Source organism: Pelodiscus sinensis, chromosome 2 (assembly GCF_049634645.1).
Source record: "Pelodiscus sinensis isolate JC-2024 chromosome 2, ASM4963464v1, whole genome shotgun sequence".
Taxonomy (NCBI): Eukaryota; Metazoa; Chordata; order Testudines; family Trionychidae; genus Pelodiscus; species Pelodiscus sinensis.
This window is the reverse complement of record NC_134712.1, coordinates 213872359-213893195: the sequence shown is the minus strand read 5'-3', so window position 1 is coordinate 213893195 and position 20837 is coordinate 213872359. Positions and strand designations below refer to the sequence as shown.

The window sequence follows — 20837 nt, the reverse complement described above, 5'->3', positions numbered from 1 at the left end:
TGTTCAGCACTATAATTATATAAATTAATATTACATCCATTACAGCTTTACTCTTTATTCATGCACCTCCTAAATTAATCTCCAAATCAGCTGCTTTGTTATCCCATGCTGTAACTATTAAACGAAATGTAATGTGGTGTGTATTAACAAAATAGTCCTAGTTTAAAAGCCTCTTTAATTTAAAAAACATTTTTTTCCAGACAAGTAAAAACCAGGATTTGACCTGGTAAAAACCATTTACTGCCTTTTACTCTGCCATTTACTGCCTTAACCACAAGTTGACCATTCCCTCCTATACCATCCTTCCTCTCCAAAATGTTGTGGTACATACTTCATGTGTAAAATTGAGAGGGAAAAAGGTATAAGAAGAGCTCTTGGTAACTGGCATGATTAGTGACAACTGGCAGGGGGAAAAAAACATTCAGTACTTGGACAAAAAAACAGATTCATGTGTTGGAGTTATTTTCATTAGGTAACTTTGAAACATGAGAGGATTTTTTTCCTTGATAGATTGCAAATGTCTTTATTTGTGTTACCTGTTTTGAGTCAGACATGAATTAAATGTTTCTGGTTTTGCCTAAGTTTTTGTATCATCTCGAATTATGGAGATTTTAACTTGTTTTAGCGTGGAAATGTGTCCAGTTGAAAATTTCCGTGACCATCCTCTGTTTTCTTTTAGATGACTTCTGCCATATTAGCTGCTAACTTATTTAAATCTCAGTCTGTCAATATCTAGGTTCATAGCCATCCACCTTTGAACTATAGGGCTCACAGATCTCTTTTTACTTTACTAAATAATTGGTTGTTTTTTATGGAGAACACAGATCAATAGAATCTGTGAATTTAGAAAGGTATTTTTATTGCCCTTTTTTATAATTTTGTGAGTTCAAAAAGAATTTTAGTAGGCATCTCTAAAATACAGACTTCTACATTGTTTCATACATTTAAGAGATAAACAACATATTGGGCATTCATTTTAGCAGATGCTACATATGAGTACGGAGTTCCATGAATAGTGGTGATTCATCAGTGTAATCCGTGGATCCTGATGTTCTTTGTAATTAGGAGATGTGTTGTTTAGACCAAAATGATATTTTCAGCTTACTTTAAAACAAAAAAAAGACAATTTGTGGAGATCATTGCCATCAATTGCTTGAAAACAAATTGCCATAGAAAAAGAACTCAGACATAGTAGTGAGAGTATACTGGTGTTAATAATAAATACTTGATGAATTCTTGCTTCTGACATCAGTTGCAGTAAGGCATTGATAACAGTGAAGGCATTGATAACAGTGATTCTATATAACGTCACGATGCCACAGATCCAGTGCTCTTTGAATAGCTCTGGAATGGGGCCATGGAGGACCCCTTCAGGCTGTGAGCGCTCTTAAATTGGAAATAACTCTACTGAAGTTAATGGAATTACAGGATAGAAAACTGGTGTAACTGAGTAGACTCAAGCCCAATAACATCAAATTTTCCTCAGAGCAGAGTGTAAAATCCACTTACATCAGGGAAGTTTGGACCAGGGACCAGTTATGTTGAGAGTAACTTGGTGATTCATATTGGGTGACATCAGATCTTAAGTCAAATTTCTGATAAATTTATTTAACATCTAGCTAACGCTTTTAGAAGTAAACTGTCGTACTGTAGATAAATTCAGTTTTAGTCTTGGCTGACATTTACAAATTGTGGGTAAATTTATTTTTAAATGGGGTGAAGAATACAATAATGAGAGGGAATTAAAATAGCTATGCTGAAGTTGCAATAAGTTCTAGATATAGTAAAAATAAACAATTTTAAAACCAAAACTCAGACCAACTTGAAAACTGTTTGGATAGAACATTATAAATTCTTTTGCCAATTATGTCTCATCTGAAGATCTACCTTTTGCATATAAAATGAAATTTAAAAAAATGGTGATTCATGAAATATTTGGTATTTGGTTTATTAGCTATCAAAACAGTCTCCTACCAAAGTAACTGAGATCAACCAAGCTACAGAGATGTCGACTCATTCTTTCACTGGAGAGAGGAAAATAAAAGCATGTACTGTAATATGTAGTCACTTTTAAGAAGAGGAGGAATGAGAAGAATAGCTGCAATGCCTGCTGGTGTCATTAGTATAATTCATCCTTATTTATATAAGTCCAATACTCTGGTAAATGACATTACAGGCAGATCTAATACAAGGTCTCTGCCAAGAAAAGCTTGTAGTCTAGATAGACAATGTTTGGACTCAAGGCAGTGCAGGGGAGGTCAGAATTAACAAAGAAGTATGACTGAATTTTGAAGGTTAGGACTTCTTTCTAGCTCCATGTTTGCTGTTTGATTTTAAATTCTTCACCATTCTAGATAACCAGAAGAGTGAGAAGTGTGTTAGAAGGAGGGACTTGGAGGAGATGCTTGAGGAATCACAGCTAGGTTAGGAAACAAGTTTCCAGATGTAAGGAGGGAATGCATGGAAAAAAGGAGCCAGAGCTAATAGTGGGAGAGTAGGATCACCATGGATCTGATTTTGAAATTTAAGGGATGGGGAGAGTAGATATTCAAAGGCATAAAATGCATCAGACACACAATTGCCATTGACAATAAGTAATGTTTTGGCACTAAGCTCTCCTTTGTTCTTTGGAAATATTTTCCTCTAAATGTTGCTGTAAGTGGCCATTTGTATGGGATCATCACATAGGTAGTGCTCCTAGCTGCTCAGTGGAAGGAGGGACTTTTCAGCTCAAGAGACCACTGTTGCTTGGGTGGTCAGTTTAAAGACATTGTTAACATGCTGAGATTCATTGCTGTTGTTCTACATTTCTGGCTTTCTTTTTGGAGAAGTATTTAAAGCAGGAAAACAAAATGGAAAACAGGCTGTCTCCAACAAGGACTTAAATGTGTCCCATCAGACAAGGAAAAAGCTGCCCAAATTAATAAATGGACACTTGAATCATGATTAGATGTATGAGAGGTGAGTTTGGTAAATTAGCATATGTATTTGTTACTAAATACAGATTGTGATATTTCAGGTAATTGCATGATTGCGTAGTATGGTACATCCACTCTGGACAGATGATTAACGTCATTCTCTTTCACCTTGCTTTCCAAGAAATCTTGATTTTTTTTTTTCAAGGGATTGTACACATACATCTGCCTGGGAGTGAGTGAGTAGGTGAGTGTGTGCGTGTGCGCCCACTCAGTGCACTTGAGCTAGAGATATACTCAGGTAGTATTAGGGGGAAGATGCACCCCTACTCTCCTTGTGAGTCCAGTAAAGATCATAAGAGGTATCCTGCCTGTTTTTCAGGGTTTATCTACACTTGTCTACTGTATTGTAACTTTCTCGTTCAGGAGTGTGAAAAAACACCCCGCCCCCAGCCCAGCAAGTCAGTGCTGTTAACTGCCAGTGTAAACAGGCTCCCACAGCTGTTAGCTACTCCCCTCATGGAGGAAGTTTACTTTACCAAGGCTACATCTAGACAGTGATACTATTTCAGGCGTGGAAGTATCCCGAAATAGCAATTCCACATCTTTAAATGTGCCCGTTATTTCTAAATGTATTTTGAAATAATGGGTGTGCTATTCTGGCATCCCTGTAACTCTCATTCCAAAAGGGTTAAGGCAGTGGTCTCCAACCTTTTTACACCCAAGATCACTTTTTAAATGACAGACCAAGCCAAGATCTACTGCCCCGCTCCTTCCTTGAAGCCCCACCTTCTCTATCCTCCTCCTCTCCATCACTTGTTATCCCCAATCCTTATACTGCTGCTTTTTTTTTTTTTTTTTTTTTTTTTTAATTCTTCTGTAGGAAGAGGTTTTTCCAACATTTGGCCTGTCTACACTGGACCAAATGTCAGAAAAAAAGCCCTTCTTGTGGAAGCCACCTTATTCCTTGGCCATGGTGCTCAGCCAGGGTGCCACCAAGCTCCACATGGGCAGGAGCAGAGGGGAAGCTGCCCAATCAGCTGGAGCGCGGTTCAGCCTCCTCTGGACTGAACGCCACAGCCAGCAGGCCAAGCAGCTTCTCCTCTGAGCCAGCCCACGTGGAGCATGGTGCACCCTGGCTGACTGCCATGGCCAGCTGGCTGGGCAGCGGCTTCTCTTCCCTCCAGCCTGGCTGCCCTGCGGTCAGTCCAGAGGGAATGCGGCCCAGGGAGGCTGCGCCTAGCTCCAGCTGTGAAGGCCACAGTCAGCTGGCTGGGGTGTTTCAGCCCTCCCGACCTCCCAGCTCCCACCATTCCTTGCAGCTACTCACCTGTGTTGTTGCTCAGTAAGTAGCTGCTCCTCAAATGAGGAAATCTAATGTAAATGTACTGCGCAGGTGCGCAGTTCAGAGAGTGCTCAAGAGCTACTCTTAGAGCCCCTGAGATCTACCGGTAGCTCACGATCTACTGGTTGGTGACCATGGTGTTAAGGGATTGTCAGAACTGCGCTTTGTCAAGATTAGCTTGAAATAAGCTACACAACTTGTGTAGCTTATTCCGAGGTAAGGGTGCAGTGTAGAGGCACCCCTAGAGAAATGGGGGTATGTCTACACTACCCTGCTAGTTCGAACTAGCGGGGGTAATGTAGTCATCCGCAGTTGCAAATGAAGCCCGGGATTTGAATTTCCCGGGCTTCATTTGCATGAAGCCAGCCGGCGCCATTTTTAAATGCCGGCTAGTTGAGACCCCGTGCCGCGCGGCTACACGTGGCACGGACTAGCTAGTTCGGATTAGGCTTCTAATCCGAACTAGCTGTACACCTGGTTCCACGGAGATGGGGCCGCTCATGCGCCACGCGTACGGGGGCGCGGCTGCTCACGGGCCACGTGCCTGGGGCCCGAGCCAAGCATGCGCTGCATGCCTGGAGCCGGCATCGGCATGTGCTGCAACCCTGGGTAGGGGCTGCCCAGGTGCCACGCGCCCGGGGCTGGCACCGGCATGTGCCGCGACCCCGGGCAGCGGCCGCCCAGGTGACACGCGCCTGGGGCCGGCACTGGTATGTGCCGCAACCCCGGGCAGCAGCTGTCCAGGTGTTGCGTGCCCGGGGCCGGCATCGGCATCAGCATGTGCCACGACCCCGGGCAGCGGTCGCCCAGGTGCCGCATGCATGGGGCCGGCACTAGCATGCGCCGTGACCCTGGGGCAGGGGATGCCCATGCGCCCGAGGCTGGCACCTGCCGCATGCCCAGGGGCGTGGCCAGCCCAGATTGCTCTGTGGGCGCACATAAATGGTCCGGCGGGTGCCGTGGTGCCCGTGGGCACCACGTTGGGGACCACTGCTCTAGACCTTTAAACATTCTTGTTGCTCTTCTCTGGATTTTCTCCAATTTCTCCACATCTTTCTTGAAATGTGGTGCCCAGAACTGGACACAGTACTCCTACTGAAGCCTAATCAGCACAGAGTAGAGCGCAAGAATGACTTCTTGTGTCTTGCTCACAACACGCTTGTTAATGCATCCCACAATCATATTTGCTTTTTTTGCAACAGTGTCACACTGTTGACTCATATTTAATCTGTGGTCACTATGATCCCTAGATCCCTTTCTGCAGTAATCCTCCCTAGACAGTCACTTCCCATTCTGCATGTGTGAGACTGATTGTTCCTTCAGTGAGCAATCCAAAATATGTGAGGATTGCAAAATATGGTTACAAATTCAGCATTATTTTGGGTTCTTTTGATTCTCACAAGCTGTGAGGTGAGTGAGGAAGGAGTCCAAAATACTTCACATTAAACAAAGGAGCAACTGGAATATGGATGGACAGTGAATTTTGCCAATTTTGCAAGTGTCTGGGGTTAGAGCAGTTTTGAGAGTATCTCAACAACTGACTTTTTCAAATGAATGCAAATTCCCTGGTCATCTCCTGTCTCCTCCTCGCTGATCCACCCTGCTTAACTCTCTACAAAATCCTTGATTCTGTGTCCCCCAGCCCCATTCCCTGCACTTATCCCTCTTTTACCTTGAATTTAATACCCTGCAGATTCCTCTCTGCTACCTACAAAGACCCTATTTTCTCCCTCCTACAATTGCTTAAACTCCTTTAAGGATAATTTTTTTTTCAGAAGAGACACAGGCCTACTCAAGTTAGGACCCCATTGTACTGGTGTAATGGTGCCCTAATTCTCTTCTCTCAAAACTGCATCATAATTTATGATCCTGCCTTTGTAGGGGGCAAGGTGAAGCTAGGCAGGAACCGAATTGTGATTCCAGTAATCAAAATCTGTTGCTTTCCCAATTGCCTCAGAGTGGAAGCAGATGGCATCTTTTCACTGGTGCAGATTATTTTCCCATCTGGAGTGACTCTGGGTTATGAGACTTTGCATTGAGACAAAACTCAGGCTCTGACTACTCCCCATTTATTTACATCCCACACATTTGCTTCCAAAAGAGAGTATCAGACTGGCAGCCCCTACTTCTTCCCCATATCCCTCAGGGGTTACTACTTAAACCTCTGAGTGTAACTTATACTTTATATATAGTGGAAGACAAACTCTTCTCAGTTCTTGCACTTCTAATAGTTATTTTTCCTATCTTAATTTTAAAATGTTTATAAAATACTTTGAAGAAATAAAATCATTGGTACATTTTATCTTCAATGAGTTAATGCCTGGAGGGCAAAAATAAGAAAAAAGATTTTAACACTGGCTACATTTTAAAGGTGGAAAAGTCTGTAACTGTAAGCATGCTTTTGCAAATCATGAAATATAATGGCATTAAAACAGTAAATAGTTAAATAGAAGTGATCAGTGTCAGAATATTTACAAATTCTGCTAAGATTTGAATTTGAATATATTTCCTGAATCATCTTCTGTTTCTTGGTGTATCAGTTCAGTTTATTACACAGATATTTTTCATGCATTGTAAGTAAAATACACTATTCATGGGGTGTTTTGGTTGTCCTGTATTTTATTGCTTTTCTAGAATTAGAGTTTACTGCTGATTTTGACAATTACAAGTATTCATTTCCAAGAGTAATGGACCGGGGAGGGGGGGGAGGGAGAGGGGGAGGGGGAGTAATTGTGCCTTCAGGGAAGAAATGCATCTTAAGTCTCTCTCGAATGAACTACTTACAAGTGAGCATTCAGAACTGGATGCAGGAACTCTGGAGAGAGTTACATCCAGCCTTCTTCCATGTAAGGTAAGGTTAAAGCAATTTGGGGGCTCTTTGAAAGTGAATAAAGAGGGTAATAGAAGCACCACACAAATGAGAAAGATTAATAGTATTTCTTTTACTTCCATATTTTAGCAGCATGACTTGAAACTGAGGCTATGTCTACATCACAGAGCTTTTCCAGGATACCTCTGGTATCCTGGAAAAGCTATGCTGCGTCCAAGGAATGCATCCACTTTTTCAGAATAATTTCTGAAAAAGCAGACGCATTCTTTCACTGTCCCTGTAATCCTCATTATATGAGGAAGAAGGGATGTGCCGAAGAGGAGTTTTTTCTGAAATTTGGCTTCATGTAGATGGGCCAAATTTTGGAAAAGCCTCTTTCGAAAAAAAGCGGAAAAAGATACGCACATTGCATTTCTTTTCTGACTTTTCCTTGTAGTGTAGACGTAGCCTGAGATTCTAACCCACTGTTCACACCTCTGAAATAATTTTCATTTATCACTGAATTGGATAAATCAAAATCTTGACTAGAAGACAGTAGCAGACATAATGAAACTTCTCTGTTCAACTTAATGTATTAAAAGAATACATTATCTTATATATTGATTATTTGTCTTTATTTTTCCATATAGGACTTTTCTTTTTGCTAGAGATGGAAACCCCAATAAACGAAATGTGCATAATGAGACATCTATGCACTTGCTGTGTATGGGACCTGAAATAATGATAGCGGAGGGAGCTCTCCATCCTCGCTTGGCACGACCCTCTGAAGATGACAGCAGAAGAGCAGATTGTCTACAAATGATCCTAAAATGGAAAGGAGCAAAGCTTGACCAAGGAGAATATGAAAGAGCAGCTATTGATGCTGTTGATAACAAAAAAAATACACCTTTGCACTATGCTGCTGCCTCAGGGATGAAAACCTGTGTAGAGGTAAAAAACAGATTATATATACAAACACAGAATTGTGGTGTTTATGTGTGTGCTCGATAAGATGATTAGAGAAAACAAACATTTTTAATACAAACTTAAGAATTACAAAAATGGGGGGAAAAGTCCATTTAGAATGTTACATTTATAAATCTGAAAAACCCAACCCTACCCTATCAGGTAGTCATACAAACTGAGTAGAGATCAAAGGAAAATGAACCTGCATATATTTAAGTTAACTTTATAAGATAAATCATAAATATGAGGAAGAACTATATTAGTTTAGAATATTTTAAGTAATTATTACTGATGTTAGAGAAATAGATGACAGAAAAACAGAATAAATAAAAGCCTGAGACAAATTTGAGAAGCTTGCTTACCCTGCTTAAGATGGGGAAACAGCTGTGACTGGAGGAGTTTTTAACTAGTTACCCCTTGCCTCAAGAATACTTTATATATGTTTAGCCCATAGTCTCTAGCTACTGACTGAAGAGAGAACTCTACACTTTGTACAAGCATAACTACAGTTTACCAATGAGAACAAACTCTAATATATGTGAAAATAATGAATAGCATTGGCCAGTTTTTCTAGGCACTTTTAAGACAGTTGAACACTACACCTCTAGTGCATCTGGTGAAGATACTCTAAGCCTATGGTGTCCAACACGTTAGACACATGTGGCTATTTGGCCAGTTGAGTGTGGCTAGTTCACTATAGCAATAGCCACTATAGTGGCTACTGCTTCAGAACTGGCTGGACACCATAGTTTTATCGACAAAACTATACCTGCATCTACACTACCGCCGAGTTCTGTTGACAGTAAGTTGACAGAACACGGCGGTTTTGTCAACGGCGGTAAACGTCATTCTACGAGGAATAATGCCTTTTTTTGACAGTTATGTCGAAAAAAGGCGCTATTGCATCCACACTTTGCTTTTTCAAAACAGAATGTCTTGACTCTGTTGAAAAAGTGGCTTGCTTTGTCGACAGAACTGGCTGTTGTCTAAACGCTCTTTTTTGACAGAGGCTTTGTCAACAGAATCCTGTAGTCTAGACGTACCCCATGGCTCCACGCCTACAGGAGAGAGCTCTCCCTTTGATTTAATAACTCCACCTCCAGGAGAGGCAGCCCACTGATATAATGCTGTCTACATGGGGGGTTAAGTTCTATATAACAATATTGCTCAGAGGTGTGGATTTTGTAAAGTACATACAGAATTTTTTTTCCATTGTAGTAGATAGTTTCCCCGTTTGGCAAAAAGGAGACCACAGAGTAGGCACAGCATCCTGGCCTTTGTAATAGGGATAACTCCCAAGGGTAGGCAGCTCTGGGCCCTTAGATAGGGGGATCGCTGATGATCAGTTTGTCGCACAGCTCCTCAGTCTGGGAGAGCACTGGCAAGCATTGGCCATATGGCCTATAATGCAGAGACCTCACACTCTAGAGGTGAGGTGTCAGGGGTAGAGGAATGCAGGCCCACTTATCTCTACTGCATTCCAGCCCAAGAACCCAGTAGTGTCAGCCGACGGTCAGGGTGTGCGTGTGTGTGTGTACGTGCGCGACCGACCGACCGAGAGCGCGCGACCGACCGACCGAGAGCAACTGAAAAAAAGGTTTAACGTCCGTGACTTTACTGCTAGGACTGGGGTCCCATCGCAGAAGGCGGCTGACAGACGCCCTGGGTTTATAGGAAGAGCCTATTACATCACAGATTTTAGCTGCTAGAATATAGGATCCCTTTGCAGCGGGCAGTCTAGGAAAGACTGAGAGATGCCCCAACGGATCTGTAATCTGGGAGTGACACAATCCAAACGCCCAAGCTCTTCCTATACCTGTCCCTTATGCCCGGCTGAAGTTTTTTTAAATTGTGCTTGGTTCTGTTACAGCAACTGAAGGAGTCAGGTTAAAGCTTAAACAGTTACTATTTTATTGTTACAGGGTAAACTTAGCTGTTAAATGCTACTGCTGTGTTACAGATAACACAGCCACTACAAAGGATAGGACAGAAATTACACTAAGAAGTCACTTACAGGTACCATGAAACCCTTTTGGTTCTCTGAGCTCTTATTAAATGCATGCAAAATAGACACCTAGCAGGTATACCTTCTCACCCCTGTGTTCCAGACTTGGCGTGGCCAGCATCTTTCTCTCAATCCCTCGGGAAGAAGTAGGGTGAGGTTGGGCGTCCCACAGACCTCGGGAGACAATCAATACCTGCCAGCAGGTGTAGATTGGAGCTCAAATGGGGTGGGCTACTGAACCCCTCTTTATACCCCTTGGGTCACGTAGGCTTCTTCCTGGTCTCAAGTGGCCAATTAGGAAAAATGGCTTTGAACACCAAGTTTCCCACGAAGGGTGCAAAGCATAATTCACACCTGGGAAAATGCAGACAATGGGCACCTCTGGTATGTGATGGGTGAAGATTCCTCTCCTGGGACAGTGCAGGTGTGTCAACTACTTGTACTAGCCATCAGGGCGGCAGGAGGCCCCGGGTCGTCAGCTAGCCCATTTACTGTCTGGTTTCTGTTTATGGTAGAGTCAGGAACAGGCAGCACACCTGCGTTCCCAGGGCATCAAAGGCTGACGGCCTTTCTCTTGCTTTCTGGGGGGAGAGGGTGGAACAAGATGGGGTTCATGTCTGGATACAAGTAGTGGGGATCCTCTCACAACATTCTGTTTAAGCCACAGTCTCCTCAACTAAAAACTCTGGCCTACTTAATATCCAAGTTCCAGATTAGACTCCTTGGGTATTCAGGAGCCGATAGTCCCACCAGCTTCAGTTCCTCAGGTTCATCTGGGTATTCAGCCGCTAGTAGTCCCACCAGAACTAGCTCCTCAGGTTTGAGCACATATTCAGTTGCTGGTAGTCCCAGCAGCTCCATCTCAGCTTCAGGCCTTTACAGTTCATGGCACTACCTACGTGGCCAGGCAGCAGTGAGCAAGAATATCTGTCTCCTTCCCTGGTTTGGCGCCAACTGAGACAGACAAAATGACAACACACTAAGTATTAGCTAACCAAATAAGCATATTCCTGACTAGAGAGGATGGTACAAGTAAATAAGTAAACATTTTTAAGAGATGGCACAGGAATACGCCAATGTCTTGTAAAAAAAATAAAGGATGAGATGCAGGCCTGCCAATAGGAGGTATGGAGGGCAGTTGCTCCAGGGCCCAGCATTTCAAAAGGGCCTGTGACTTCTGGCTGCTTCGGCCACTAATGCTGCACTGGACCATGAGAAGAGCAACTGTTCATGTGCAGACCAAAGGATGCTGCTTGTTAAGAATTTCCAGACTGACACACGTGTTCTCACATACAGATAGGGACCATACATCTCAAATAATTTCCAGTTACAGGTAAGTAATCTCCATTTACCAATGCCTTAACAAAAGCAAACTAGTAGGCATGGGATTAAAAATAAAGAAAAATATCCACCAAAAATAAAATTTAAACAGAATTCAATTATAGGAAGAATATTACTATGGGAAACGTTGATAGCCTGGCTGGAGCTTTTAATTATAATTTATACAATGATGAAATTTCATTTCTTGAAAATTGTTTTGCTTGGTTAAAGCTTGTCTTTCTCGGGGGCCAGCCTGAGATTTGCATGAACTGCCCCAGGAATCATCACAATCATCAGCATCTTTGTTCTAAGTGCCAAGTGCCTTTCATTAACCTTGTCATGTCTAACAGATACATAGCACACACATTAAAAAAATCTGTGACCATACCAAAACAAGATACTCCATTTCATACACTCCTTCCTTGAGAAAGAGAATGAGAGAACAAAGAGTAACTGACACACGTGTAGCCGTGTTGCTTAAAATAGCTCTGGAGGTTGCTCATATACCTCAAAGATGGGCACAGTATAAAGAGCTATATAAATTAGAAAATCTTCATGCTCACTCTTAGTCTGTGATAGTGACTGGACGCAATCTGATGAGTCATATCTCCATTAGCACCTTACATTGTAGCTTTTATTATCACTGTATTATTGTAGGGCTTAAGAGTCCTATTCCTGAATCACCTCTCCATGAAAGTGGCATTCTTATTTCCTGTCACCTTGGCCAGACATGTCAGGGAGCTTGCTGCTATGATGCCAGACTTTTCCTCATTCTTCGCTCTCCTCCACCTGCCACATGATATTTAACAAGGCTTCACTCATATAACATTCCCTTTTAACAAAGCCATGCTAGAGGCCAGCTGTTTTTCAGCTATAGAACTAAATAATAAGAATTATGCTGTAGCTGGTACAGTAACACAATTAAGATTAATATGGATGTGCCAGTTTAACATGAGTTTTAAACTTCTGTGAAAATCATTAATTTTATAAATTTATAATACCTCTTGAGTGTGAGAAGACATAAAATACATCGTATAGACTAGTGTTAATGAGAGAAACTGAATCTGTTATTTCCTATTGGACATTTTAGTGTTACCTGTTTGCTTCCTACTTCCCACTTTGTGCTTTAGACCTTTTGTACTTAGTTCTTTCTTTTTCCCTAGTAGATACTTTCTCTTCCTTTCTCAAAGATCATTTACGTGGCTGATCTTTCTTCATTGTATTATTTAGATCACTTCTAGACTCTATCTTTAATTTACTGTTATCAATAGGATTACAATTAACTTGTGAAACAAGTGAGGGCTGGAAATACAGGGGATCTGATGATATGCTTTAAAATGCTCCCTGGAAATGTGTAATATATTTTTTAAGTTTCTTATATACCATCCAAAAATGAATAACATTCAATTAGCAGACTGAGAAGTTGTAACTTAATGGATTGTGCTTCCAGTTCTGTCTTACTCAATTGTCACCATCCATCAATTTTTTCTGAACAGGGACTCAGCCCTTAGTCCAGGGTTGGGCAAAATATGGCACGGGGGCTGGATCTGGCCCATGGACCAGCCTGCCAGGATCCTCAGGCACACGCAGATGTCGCATTTAACACAATCCCTGCGTTTCTCTGTTCTGCAGGGAAGGGGAGGTTTCGCATGATCTCCCTGCCCCCAACCCAGTCCTCAGCTCTTATTGGGCAGAAACAACCAGCCAATAAGAACTGACCTCAGCTAATCTCTCAGTTTCTATTAGCTGGAAACAGCCAGCCAATCGGAGTTGAGCGTTTGGCCTGAGAGACTGGGGCATCCGGTTTGGAGAGCCACGTGGAGGGAGCAGTATTTTCAAGCGGGCTGGGGCTGCTGGCCAGGAGACAATTAGGTAAACTCCTCCCAGCAAACATCTACCTCTGGTATCCCAACCCCTCCTCCACCCCAGCTCCCTCCCCCAAGTCACCATCCAAACCCCCTGCACTTCCTGCCCCAGGTGACAACTCCTTCCCAGAACCTGTACCTCCTCCTACACCCCTTCCCAGACAAGAATCCTTTCCTGTACCCACACCCCCTCCCTGACCTTACACCCCAATCCCTTGACCCAGGTCACAACCCCCTTCTCCACCCAAACACCCTCTGAGACCTCACACCATCTCCTGTACCCCAGTCCCTTACACCGTGCACCGTTCTGCACCCAACCTCCACCTTAGACCCTGTATCCCCTCCACAGAAAAGTGCGGCCCTTGACCACTTACCAAAATCTTGGAGTGTATCGGTGACATCCCTGCCTTAGTCTGTTAATCATTCTGGCCCCAATTCAGCAAACCGCCTGAACTTACGTTTAATTTTAAGTTTATGGCAAGTCTCATCACAGTGAAATTACTCATGTAATTAAAGTTGAGCCTATACTTAAATGCTTTACAGTCACATCCTGATGTAGTGCACAGAACTGGACACCATTTGAAGAAAGTTGTGGAAAAATTGGAGAAGTTCCAGAGAAGAGCAACAATCATGATTAAAGGTCTAGAAAACATGATCTATGAGGGAAGACTGAAAGAACTGGGCTTGTTTAGTTTAGAAAAGAGAAGACTGAGAGGGGACATGATAGTGGTTTTCAAGTATCTAAAAGAGTGTTATAAGGAAGAGGGAGAAAAATTGTTCTCCTTGGCCTCTGAGGATAGGACAAGAAGCTATGGGCTTAAATTGCAGCAAGGGAGGTTTAGGTTGGATATCAGGAAAAACTTTCTAACTATCAGGGTGGTTAAACACAGGAATAAATTGCCTAGGGAGGTTGTGGAATTTCCATCACTGGAGATATTTAAGAGCAGGTTAGACACCTGTAAGGGATGATCTGACAATGCTTGGCCCTGGTGTAAGGGCAGTGGACTGGAATTGATCCAGTTCTATTGTTCTATTATTCTATTTCAGAGAGTTTGTATGTCTGTCTGTCCCCCAGCTGGGAACATTAACCCCACTCCCACCTGTACTTGCTAGAGCTGCAGCAGCAATGTTCAGGTGCTTCTCACCTGTCCCCAAGCTGCTGCGGTGAGAGAGGGCCTGGGTATCCTCTCTCTCTGGGAAGGCTGCATACTGAAACTCTCATCCCCACCTCCACTCCAAAGCAATGTTTTACATGAAGAAAAACAAAACTTATTTTAGTTAAGGACCCAAGCAATATCAGGTAAATTTTCTAGCGCCCCATAATAGAAAATGGCATCCTAGAAAATTCAGAAAATGTGGAGTTTTGGTTTATTTTTACATTTTCATGTTTCATAGCAAATAACTCTAGCTTGTGAAGATCACAAATGCAGTTTAGTACCCATCAGCGACTGGTTTCTGAGTCAAAAATTAATATTGTTCCATACATTGTCTACAGGGATGGGCTACCTGGAAGATGCACATACAAATTTTTTTCCTTAGAAACCTAGTGTACTACTTGCTTTACAAACTCCACCTTAATTCATAGGCTTCAGACAATGTAATCTGATACACTAAAAATAACTGGAAAATGTGTTTCAGAAATGCAATTGAAAGATAAACCTGTCAGAAATATTTGTGATGTTTAATGTGAAAATTAGTAAAGAATATTTAGCACTTCCACAGTATTGCCAGAGCTTATGCAACTTTCAATTTCCCTCCTTAGGATTTAATTTCCACTTTTTAAAGGATGCCTTTTTGCCTCTTACTGCTGCTTTTACTTTGTTTAGTCATGGTGGCACTTGTTTCGTTCTCTTACTATGTTTTTTTTATTGTGGTATATACATTTCACTTGTGCCTCTATTATGAATCTTTACAAAGTTTCCATGCAGCTTACATGGATTTAATTATTGGCACTATATGTGTTAATTTCTGTTTAACATGCTCAATTGTGTGTGGTTCCCCTTTCTGAAATTAAATGTCATGGGGGTAGACTGCTGTGATATTTTCCTTGCCACGGGTATGTTAAATTTAGTTATAGTCACTATTACCAGGGTGTCCAGCTATATTCACCTCTTGGACCAGATCCAGTGCTCTATTTAGGATTAAATCAAGAATAACCTCTCCTCTGGATTTTGAGACTAGCTGCTCAAAGAAGCAGTCATTTAAGGTGTCAAGAAACTATCTCCACATCCTCTCCCAAGATAACATGTACCCAGTCAATGTGGGGATAGTTGAAATCCCCCATTGTTATAGAGGTTTTTTTTTATAGCCTCTCCAATCTCCCCGAGCATTTTAGTCACCATCGTCATCCTGGTCAGGTGGTTAGTAGTATATTTCTTATCATTAGAGCATGGAGTTGCTATTGATAGAGATTCTGTGGTATAGTTTGGTTCATTTAAGATTTTTACTTCATTTGATTCTACACTTTTTCACATATAGTGCCGTTCCTCCACAAGGACGACCTGTTCAGTCGTTTTTTTTACCCTCGTATGACTGTGTCCCATTGATTAACCTCATCCCACCACATTTCTGTGATGCCTATTGTATCACAATCCTCAGTTCATACGAGGCACAGTATGTAATATTCTATTAATCCTTACATAAATGGCCTGAATTGAGGTGTGCTATACCAGTTCAGATGCTCTGTTCTCTTCTATTTAATGTCTTATCAACGGTATCTGATCATTTTTTGGTATGCAAACACCTGGGTAGCTATTTCCTGATTTAACGGGAACTTCTGGGGCAAGGGAGAGTCTGTTGCCTGTTAGAGAAATAATTGTCTAACAATTCATGAGTAATAGTGTCACTGCAGCCTGTCTCCTCAACCTCAGTACTGAAAGCGCATTGTCTGCACTCTATCACAGATCTCTTAAGTGCTCGGTCATAGAATCATAGAGGATTAGGGTTGGACGAGACCTCAGGAGGTCAACTAGTCCAACCCCCTGCTCAAAGCAGGACCAACCCCACCTAAATAATTTCAAAAGTTTCAGAGGAGTAGCAGAGTTCATCTGTAACAGGAAAAACTTAAAAAACAACAAAAAGTCTAGTAGCACCTTAAAGACTAACAAAGCCAGGGCTGTGTAAAGCCTGGCTTTAAAACCTCTAACGATATAGATTCCAGCACCTTCCTAGGTAACCCATTGCAGGGCTTCACCAATCTCCTAGTGAGGTAGTTTTTCCTAATATCCAACCTAGATCTTCCCCACTGCAACTTGAGACCATTGCTCCTTGGTCTGTTTTCTGCCACTGTTGCAAACAGCTTATTATTTTGGATCTCCCTTTCAAGTAATTGAAGGCTGCTATCAAATCCCTCCTCATTCTTCTCTTCTGCAGATTAAATAAGCACAGTTCCTTCAGCCTTTGCTCATAAATCATATGCCCTAGCCTCTTTTGTTGCCCTCTGCTGGACTCTCTCCAATTAGCGCACATTTTTTCTGTAGTGGGGGATGCAGTACTCCAGATATGGCCTGATCAGAGTCAGAGGTGAATAATCTCTTCTCTCGATCTGCTGGCAAAACTCCTTCTAATGCAGCCCAATATGCCATTAGCCTTCTTCGCAGAAAGGGCACACCGTTGACTAATATCCATGTTCTCATCTTCTATAATCTACAACCCTTTTATGCCAAACTGCTGCTTAGCCAGTTGGTCCCCAGCCTGTAGCAGTGCATGGGGGACTTAAGTGTAAGACTCTGCTCTTGTTCTTGTTAGAACTAATCAAAATTCTTTTGGCCTAATTCTCCAACTTGTCTAGGTTACTCTGAACAGTATCCCTACTCTCCAATGTATCTACCTCTTCCACCACAGCTTAATGTCATCTGCAAACCAACCTATCATTCAGCTCACTAATGACGATGTTGAACAAAACCAGCCCCAGGACTGACTGACTGGGGTATTCTGCTTGATATCAACTGCCAACTAAACATTGAGCCATTAATCACTAATCATTAAGCCCGGTGATTTAGCCTGCTTTCTATCCAATTTATAGTTCATTCATCCTTCTTTAGTTGCTGGTAAGAATACTATGAGAGACCATATCAAAAGCTTTACTGAAGTCAAGGTATATCACATCCATCACTTTCCCCATAGCCAGAGAGCAAGTTACCTCAATTTAGAAGGTAGTCAGGTTGGTCAGGCACAACTTGCCATAGGTGAATCCATGTTGACAGTTCCTGATTACCTTCCTGTTCACCAAGTGTTTCAAAATTGATTCCTTGAGTAGCTGCTCCTTGATTTTTCCAGGGACTGAGGTGAGGCTAATTGGTCTGTAGTTTCCTGGATCCTCCTCCTTTTTGAAGATGGGCATGACATTTGCTTTTTTCCAGTAGTCTGTCACCTCCCCCAATTTCCAAGCATTTTCAAATATAATGGCCAGTGCATCTGTAATCACATAGCCAACTCTCAAAGCACCTTTGGATGCTTTAGATCCAGTCCCATGGCTGTGAATGTCCAGCTTTTCTAAATAGTCCTGAACCTGTTCTTTCACTACTGAGGGCTTCTCACCTACTCCCCATGTTGTGCTGCCTAGTGCACCAGTTTGGGAGCTAACTTTGTGGGGGGAAAAAGCACTGAGTACTTCAGCTTTTTCCATATCATCTGTCACTAGCTGTCTTCCCCTATTCACTAAGGGCCCCACACTTTCCTACCAATCACTTTCCATTTTGCACGTGTAAAACTGTTTGTTCCTCCCTAAATGGAGTACTACGCATTTGTCCTTATTGAACTTCATCCTATCCCATTTTCACTGGCATTCACTATATTAGGCATCCAGTCATCACCACTTGGTGAGAACTGACATGAAGAAGTTGTTAAGCACCAAAGCCATTTCCACATTTTCTGTTACCGTTTTTCCCTTTTCATTGAACAATGGACTTACCCTGTCCTTGGTCGTCCTCTTGCTTCTAATATATTTGTAGAATGTTTTCTTGTTACCCTTTATGTTTCTAGATTGAGCTTGTTTTGTGCCTTCACCTTTCTAATTTTGTGTTATTTGCTTATGTAACCCCCTTTATCCTCCCTAGGTTACTCACATGTGTGCTGGGTGCCTGATGTTTTTAACATAAAAGAAGATCCTGAGTACCCCAGTGGCGGTGATGTTTAGTTGGGGATTCCATGTCCACCCCTTGCTGTAGTCCTTTGCCCCTAAGAATATACAATGGCGGTGCCTCCACCTGGTTGGCTCTGTACACACTTAATGGTGTGCCTTGGGAGCATCCAGGAATAAAATTATTCCAGGAGTAATCTGGCTCTAACCCCAGGACAACAATTATAAATAATATATATCTAATTGATTACACAGAATTAACACACCTTTACTTAACAACTTAAACAGGGTTTAACGGATTAACAGTGAATAAAATTAACAAAGTACACCGAAATAATAGAAACTATCTGGAATTGGCACTGTCACCATTTATCCCACCCCAGAGTGTGCATTCCTCTGGATTCAGAGTCCCAGTTGCTTGTGTGGGCTCGCTTGAAGGTCTGCAGCTGGAATAGAGACATCGCTGTGCAGGTCCTGTGTGTGTTAGTCCAAGCTGAGCAGCCAGTTGAAAAATCCCTCTGCCACTGGACCAAACTCCACCAAATGGCAGCAGCTCTGGTTCACTGGGCTGCTCACTTTGCCTCTCTTTGGACCCAGACTTAGTCTATAGCTTTGAGGTCTGTCCCAGGCAGCACTTTCCCAAAGAGCCCATTTACTCACAGCCTCCTCCTGTGTGCTGGTTTTTGTAGCCCTTCTCAGCCACAGGAATAGCCAGAGTCTCTCCCCACTAGGTCAATCAGCAGCCCCTAAAACAGCTTACGAGATCCAAGCCCCACATGCTCTCAGTCCCAAGCTCTAGCTGCAACAAACCGGTTCCTGGACTGGATAAAGGCTCCTCCACAGTAGCCTGGCTCCTCTGTCCCAAAATGCAGAGCCTCTTTCCTGCTGTTTTCCTCAAGGGCTCATGGGAGTTGTTGTCTCTAGGGCCAGATTGCAGCACAAAGGATCCTCCCAAAAACAGTCAGAGGCCCTTTTAATAAGGAGACTACACTTATATTCATCTTTTATAACTCGATCTTGTTTACATTTTTTTAAAACTCTTTTTTGATTGTAAGATCATTCAAGATCTCCTGGTTAAGCCAGGGTGGTCTCTTGCCATGCTTCCTATCTTTTCTATGCACCCTTAGTAATGTCCCTTTGAAAACGTGCCAGCTGTTTTCAGTTGTTTTTCCTCTTAATCTTGCTTTACATGGAACTTTACCTACCAGTTCCCTGAGTTTACTAAAGTCTGTCTTTTGAAATCCGCTGTCTTTATTGTGTATCATTTCATGATTACTTTCACCCAAGCTGCCTTCCACTTTCAAATTCTCAACCAGTTCCCATTTCTTAAAATCAAATTTAGAAGAGCCTCCCCCCAGTAGCTTTCTCTACTTTCTGAAATAAAAAAATTGTCACCGATACATTCCAAGAACTTGTTGGATAATTTGTATCTTGCTGTTATTTTCCCAACAGATGTCTCGATAGTTGAAGTCCCCCATCACCACCCAAGTCCTGTGATTTGGATTATTTTGTTTAAAGAAAGTTTCATTCATCTCTTCTTTCTGGTTAGGTGGTCCATAATAGGCCCCTACCATGATTTCACCCCTGTTTGGTACTCTTTTTAACCTTACCCAGAGACTCTCAACAAGTCTGTCTCCTATGTCCATCTCTACCTCAGTCCAAATGTATACGTTTCACAACATCCCCTCCCTCGTTAGCTTATTCATCCTTCCAGAGCAAGCTGTACCCTTCTATATCAATCTTGTTGACATCATTCTTCTTGCTCTCGCATCTAATATTAACCCAAAGACTCTCAACAGGCTTTTCTCTGGTTTCATACTGAAGCTCTGAGCAGTTATACTTCTCTATTACTTACAGAGCAACTCCTACACCTTCCCCTCCCCCCGCCTGCCATTCCTGAACCGTTTATTCCCTTCCATGACAGTGTTCCAGTCATGTAAGGTATCCCACCAAGTTTTTGTTATTTCAGTCACATCTTACTTCCTTTTTACTATGTCAGGCCTTCCTGTTCTTCCTGATTGTTTCCAAGGCTTCTTGTGTTTGTGTACAGGCACCTAAGATAACTAGCCAGTTGCCCTACTTTCTCAGTTTTAATCAGGAGGCTTCCCCGTTGCACCCTCCTCCTTCTTTTTCCTCTCAATATCCTTCTCCACTTAGGTTAGAGTCCCCTAGAGAACCTACTTTAAAGCCCTCCTCACTAGGTTAACAAGCCTCCTTGTGAAGATGCTCTTCTCTCTCTTTGTTAGGTGGATTCCATCTCTTTCTAGCAATCCCATGGTCAAAGAATTCAAAGTCCTGTCTCAGACACCATCTGTACAACTACACGTATGCCTCCACAATTTGACAGTCTCTACCTGGGCCTCTTCCTTCAACAGGAAAAAAGGATGAAAATACAACTTACACCTGAAACTCCTTTATTCTTTTCCCAGAACCTGAGGTGACCCACCCAAGGTCATTCTTGGCAGTAGTTGCATGGAGAAGTAGGAAGAGGTAGCAGTTCGATGTCTCTATTAGCCTTGGCAGACGGACAGT

The 20837-nt window shown here is 42.4% G+C and overlaps 1 protein-coding gene across 4 annotated transcripts in view; it reads left to right on the top strand.

Moving 5' to 3' along the window:
• The window catches only part of ANKIB1 (ankyrin repeat and IBR domain containing 1), a 109189-nt gene that overhangs the window by 30604 nt on the left and 57748 nt on the right, over positions 1–20837 (top strand). For 3 of the 4 annotated variants that reach the window (XM_075922380.1, XM_075922379.1, XM_075922381.1), the window contains exon 3: positions 7720–8020. In XM_075922380.1, coding sequence (XP_075778495.1) covers positions 7720–8020 — 301 coding nt within the window. Of the gene's footprint in view, positions 1–2831; positions 2962–7719; positions 8021–20837 lie in introns of all 4 variants that reach the window. The other variant, XM_006114465.4, reaches the window with a different exon arrangement.